The sequence below is a fragment of the Chaetodon auriga genome, chromosome 5 (assembly GCF_051107435.1).
Source record: "Chaetodon auriga isolate fChaAug3 chromosome 5, fChaAug3.hap1, whole genome shotgun sequence".
In the NCBI taxonomy this organism is placed as follows: domain Eukaryota; kingdom Metazoa; phylum Chordata; class Actinopteri; order Chaetodontiformes; family Chaetodontidae; genus Chaetodon; species Chaetodon auriga.
In genome coordinates, this window is record NC_135078.1 from 14,640,775 (window position 1) to 14,646,952 (window position 6,178).

The 6,178-nt window shown below is 39.9% G+C and overlaps 1 protein-coding gene across 1 annotated transcript; it reads right to left on the bottom strand.

Annotated features, from left to right (window-relative positions):
* Positions 1-936: 936 nt before the first annotated feature.
* Positions 937-5,829, bottom strand: isca1 (iron-sulfur cluster assembly 1). Its single transcript, XM_076731833.1, has 4 exons — positions 5,728-5,829; positions 3,741-3,794; positions 2,263-2,368; positions 937-2,031 (listed from the first exon to the last, which is right to left on the bottom strand). Exons 1-4 carry the CDS (start codon positions 5,806-5,808, stop codon positions 1,883-1,885), a joined length of 390 nt encoding a protein of 129 aa, XP_076587948.1. The 5' UTR covers positions 5,809-5,829; the 3' UTR covers positions 937-1,882.
* Positions 5,830-6,178: the final 349 nt, after the last annotated feature.

Genomic DNA, 6,178 nt, shown 5'->3' on the forward strand with positions numbered 1-6,178 from the left:
CACTTGTCCCTCCAGAGATGAAGCCACTGTGGTGATGGGTGCCAGACAGATCTCACTCAGGTGATCCTGCCTCTTAAACTGACACTTGGACAACCGGCTGATGTCTTCAGGGAGGACGGCTCTGGATCTGAAGGACCCATGAGTGTCAGGAGTGCCTGTCCCTGTGTTCTTTAGGATGGAGAGGCCGGTGCTGATTTTTTGGGGGTTGACACGTGTGCTGTCACAAGGTGTTGATCTGCTCTCTGCCAAGGCCTCCAATAACTCTGAAATCTGAGAGAAATGCGTAGAAAGGTAGCAGAGGGAGAAAACTGACAGAAAACAATCACTCATTTCTAGTTTTTTGTTTTTTTTTCGTGGTAACTTACATCACTATACAAGGTACAGTTAATGTGATTTCTAACTGGAATGTCTGTGACTCCCTCCTTTGTCATTTAGCATCATTTACAGAGCCACAGCATTTAAATACATCCAGTTATTTCATTGCAAAACTGTGGCAAGAAGCCGGTTTGGAAAAAGCTACAAGTAAACCTTAGTGTATATACAATTTCTCACTACCTGAAGCTCACAAAACTCTGTGCAGTCAGACTCTTCTTCCTTGTTTTGATTGTCCATAACTCCAAAAGACCTTAAAAAAGAAGCACACGTCCACTTGTTACTTTGGTAATGTTAAAACCCTGAAATAGATCATCAAAATAAACCTCTCACAAAAACTGCACCTTCTTCTCCTTCTGCCTAAATTCAATAAAACAACAGAAAGTAAATGACAAGTTTCTCAGTTTGCAGCAGAAACATGGACTTCAGGATGTGACGCTGACAAACCGAGATCTGCATGACAACTGCTCTAATTTTACCATGTTGTAGTGACGTAACAATCATCCCGCTACAACTCCTACAGTCAAGCTGCTGAACATCAAACGGTAGCCACACTACTCCACATTGCTGGATTCAGCCATTTATTATTTCATATGTACACAGACATATTGCACAGGTTACAAATCAGAGCACACAGTCTATACAAAGTCCTGGCTTTAATCAAGCAAAAAGAAGCCAACATCAACCTCATGTACTCTTCCGTGAGGGATATATGTTTGGTGCGTGTTTTCTTTTTTTTGTGCGTTTGTGTGGTTCAACGGAGATTTACATTCTTTATATTTACACACATAAATATATACTTATACAAACTAATAAAGCAGTTTCAAGACACTCAAACTCTTCCACTTTTTCACACTACTGGTAAATGACACTGGATAAAAGTACACTGTCTTACAGCGTTTATCATGTCAACATCTCTGGATTCTGGTGGATAAAATTCAAACTGAATACTAACTTCTTGCATCATGCTTCAGCCTCTTAGCTTTACCGACTTAAGCCTGATCAACTCTCAGCTTCAGCGCGTATGTTCTTGGTCATGTTGTACCCTTTCCTCCTTCACACAGGTCATGGTGCAATTTGACTGAAAATAATGTGCGTACATGTGTATGATAGTAGCCACAATGGCAGTCACTGAATTTAAAAAAAAAAAAACAAATTAACAAAACATTTTTGCTTTTGAGGTCCTTCTAAAGTGTATTCAGTGTAGAACCCAGAATTAAAAAAAAAACAGTTGTCAACAACAGAGGTATCTGAACCTAAAAATCAACATGTCGACATGGTTTTGACTACACTGGGTGTATTAAAACCCTCCTCTTAGCATGAACATACTTCATGAGTGTGCGTATATGAGTGTTCTGCTGGAAAAGCAGTGGTAGGAACGTAGGCACGTCCACATCTAAGAGATTTCCTCATGTCTGACTTCCTCGTCAACATTCAGTCTCTCAGTCTTTATGGGTGGGACAGGGTTTGGAGCAGTAAGGGTGTAGGGAGGACACAGGCTCCATGATGCTCACACGTTGAAGCTTTCTCCACAGCCACATGTTCCCTTGATGTTGGGATTGTTGAAGACAAATTCACTTGATAGTTTTGACTCCACAAAGTCCATCTCAGTACCCAGAAGGGTCAGCTGAGCCTTCTTCTCTATGAACACCCTCACACCTGCAACAGAGTCACAGTAAAGCAGTCACAACACCCTTCTAACATACAGAAACATATTTTTATTAAGCCACTATGTGAAAATGTGAAACATCCCAACTGTGGCACCCCCTAGTGGTAGCATCAAAAAGGTTACTGTAGAGGACCGCAATGCATGCTGTGAACGTGTCCTCATATCCCAAACTTTCATTGTCTTATATTATAAAAGGAAAGCACAAATAAGACACATCTTACCATCCTGCAGCACTTCCTCGTCAGACTTATCTCTCTCCTTGGTATAGTCCAGTGTGTAAGTCAGTCCATTACAGCCACGTGTTCTCACGCCAACCTTCAAACCGATCTAGAAAAGCCAGACAGACATACCTTTCAGTTGAATTTACCATTTAACGATCACAACTAGGTCTTTGGACCAACCAAATAACCAAATAGAACTTGCATTATTTTTGGCATGTTTAATGCATTAGTAGAACGCAAACACAGATTACATCATAGAACTCCCCATCACAGAACATTAACAAGGCAAATAGATGGCATATTGTTTATGAATAACTATAAATACTTTCAATGAGTAACTGGATACTATCAGATAGTCTGAAAAAAGAATGTGTGTATGCATTGACATTGCATCGATACACACTTTTTGAATATAATGTACATATACACACACACACACACACACACACATATATGTATATATATATGTGTATATGTATATGAGATATTAATTAATTTCTTCTTGATTTTTTTCCTTCTATTCTTTTCTACGTCTGCTGCTGTCTGTAACAACATCCTTTCCCTGGTGTGGTATGAATAAAGTTATATCTCATCTTAACTTCCAACACTGGTGTGAGCCATTTTCATCTGTCACGTTAACTTGTGCATGTCTTCAAACTATGGGTCTGGATCGGCTGTGTCTGGAACTGCAGCGGCTCTCTGGCTCTGTAGGGCAATGTTCTCCCAGACTGGGCCACTCTGAATGCTAGCGCCTAAAATTTTCACTTGCACTCTCTCCAAAAAAGGTCTCAGTGTGGATCCCTGGCAGTGTTTTATAGCTGCTCCAAACTGCCATTCTCAAAGATGAAATGAAAACCCAGCCATCATAGCGAGGGGGTTAAGTCACTTCAGAGTGAATGAGACCAGAACATGTACAAAAGCCTCATAATTCCCCTGAAAGCAGACCTCAAGAGACAAATCATACTTTTCCTAATATTTCTCTCGGAAAACCATCACATTTTTATAAATACTTAAAAGTATATTTTTCTTGTTTTCATGATTGACAAAAACTAACTGACACATAAGTCTCTAAAGGTAAAAATAAGTAACATGTCTCTGTCTGTTTGTACAGTGTTTCAACTGCCCCCACATTTGCTACTCAGATTTCAAGTTGTTTTTAAACAGATAGAGATGGCAAGGCTTTGTGTGAGCAGTCTAATGTCCCACTCTGTGAAAAGTCTGTAAAAACAGATGTGATTTCAGCAAAGGAGGGGAAAAGATGATTGTTTGGCTTTATTTTTTGTGTCCTTAAATATTGAGAAATGTTAACTTTTTAATAACCCAAAGCAGAGGACAATCAATTTGATGAGAACAAGATTGTATTGAAATTTCAAGACTCAAAATGACAGCACCTTGCTGCCACTACAACAGATGTCGAGAGGCACTGACTGCTTAATGATATGATGTTTCTGTGGATGTTGGCTGTGGATGTTACTCACATATTCCGGCTTGTCCTGCAACAACAACCTGATCTTGCTCACAGCTGATGGAGTCTAAATAAAAGACAATGGAAAATAAAAGGTTACTAGTCACAGCAACAATCCACATTGAATCCCCTGCAGCTCCTGCTGTAATTAAGTGGATGTAGGTGCAGAGAACAGGGATCCCAGTGTTTGGACTCTCACGTTGAGGCATTTGGGAGACTGAGGTGAACTACATTAGTCACATGGTGCTAATCCGTTAAACCGGTGTGTTCATCAGTTTTGTGTGCACCTGGGCTGCTTATACCAAATGTTCAGTACATCCATAAAGTACAATAAGTACAATAGTACTTATTGATCTTTGTAGAGTATATAGTTAAGAGCAAGACAAGTATTTTACACTGGATTTTAATTTATAATGGGTAGGATGGCTAAGCACACAACTTATTATCTATTATTATAATCAGGTGTTTCGTTAGTTTGTCTTTGGTCTTAGCCACTGACAGGTAAAGAAAACATTTAAATGACACATCATCTTCAGTTGCCTCAGTGGTGAGGGACGTCCCACTACTTTACAGTTAAGTGTACTACCTTTATCAGCTCTGACCACCATACACACACATTATCTTGCAGCAGCACTGTTAGCAGAGCTCGTCTGGCCGATGTTTGCCATCAAAACATTATTATCCCACCCATAATGACAAACTTTTTCCAATAACTACAGATTATGGTTAGCTTATATTGTTATTTCCTGGTATGTTTGGCTCTATTAGACAACAGTAAATTTGGGGCAGAGATTCAGGCGGATGACCAATGTCTCAAAAGAACCAAAGTGAGGACATTACAGATGGACACACATGACAAATTGAAGGAAAAACCAAGATGAAGCATGTTTATAAGGTGCTGGGCCACCACATGCCTCTGTAAAGACCCACTGGTGTTCAACTGGGTTGAGACACACTAACTGTGAGGGCCATAGCATGTGATGCACATTGTTTTCATGCTCATTCAACCATTCAGTGAGCCCTTGTGCCATGCAGCATCTGCATTCATTATGGTTGTCCACTCATTTATTCAGAATTTTCTTTTAACTTGTCACCCATGTGTATATGGTAAGACCTCTGGCCCACTGGGACGGTTCTGTCTGTCTGCTTTCTTTTTTTAATTTACTAGGAGTGAAAGTGTGAAGTCACGATGACTTTGCATTAGCGTGCGGTTTTCGGAGGAACAAACGAATAAATGTTACGGGTTGCTTTTTGTAGAATATGTGAGATCCAATACTTTTGGAGCTTGCTAGTGACTAAAAGTCAGTATTTTTCGGGTTCTGCGCAGTGATTTTATCTTAATAATTGGTATATTTTTTATACTGTCTCCCGTGATCCCCCAAACCTTCCGGAAGTGCAAAACTAAACGTTAACATTACAGTTACAATCATCAAACCCTCATGTGACAGTTTTAACCTTCTTAACTCCGGTGATCTTCGAAATTGTAGAAGAAGGTTATGTTAACGTTGTGCGTCCTGGCACTGTTTTATATATCGTTTTTAGTAGCTAATACGAGGTTAACGGTCGCTGTTGAGAAACAGATCAATCAATGGCATTTTACCAACGCTACAGCTTATTTTAGCAACCTGACGTTACTTTACTTTGGAGTAACGTTAGCATCTAGTTAAGCCCGGGGCAATAACGACCTTACGACCTAATGTCATGCTAGAACCGCCCCAGAGTGTCTATCAGCTAGTTGTTAATACCAGTACGATAATATCAGCACAATTAAATTTGAAATGTTAAGGGAAAACTCCATAAACGTACATTCGATTTGTAACATTACTGCGTGCGACGTTCATGACGGATTCTTAGCTAACGTTAGCTTAGCTAACTTTGGATCACGTAACATTATCACTACTCAACAGCTGTCGGTGTTAACGCCAAACTTTCTAATTAACATGCACTGAGCAGACAGAATAGCATTTTCTATGAGTTTATAAGTATAATTAAAACCTTACCAGTGTCAGAGCGGCTCTTGTAGGCAATATCTTTCTTTTGCTGACCGCTCGGACGGTCGCTCGCACCATGGACGCAGACATGTTGCAGTTAAAATCACAACATTGAACTGCGCACGCGTGTAAAAAATGGCAACCACCCCCGACAAAAGTAGCTCATTCAATGATTGGCTTATACCATGACGGACGAGCGCGACAGCCAATGACCTTACAGATAAGTGTACCAAGCTGCATATCAGCTTCTGTTGTTTAACTTACTTGAAAGATTTTCAACCTATCAATAATACTGTTTTCTTTTTCCTTTTCCTAACTCTCTGTCAGCTTTGTTAGACAATAATGAATGTTTCACACTCCACTGTGATATATTTGGTGTGCACACAGGCGTTCTCCCCAACTGAATAATCTAATAATACAATTATCTCAAACACATACAAGTCCAGTTTCTTGTACAAAG

Bases quoted from the DNA above. Each gene is read 5' to 3' on its own strand.
- isca1 (XM_076731833.1), bottom strand. From the start codon at position 5,808: ATGTCTGCGTCCATGGTGCGAGCGACCGTCCGAGCGGTCAGCAAAAGA. The intron at 3,795-5,727 runs GTAAGGTTTTAA...TCTTTTATTTAG, and splicing joins CAAGAGCCGCTCTGACACTG to ACTCCATCAGCTGTGAGCAA. The intron at 2,369-3,740 runs GTGAGTAACATC...TGGCTTTTCTAG, and splicing joins TGCAGGACAAGCCGGAATAT to ATCGGTTTGAAGGTTGGCGT.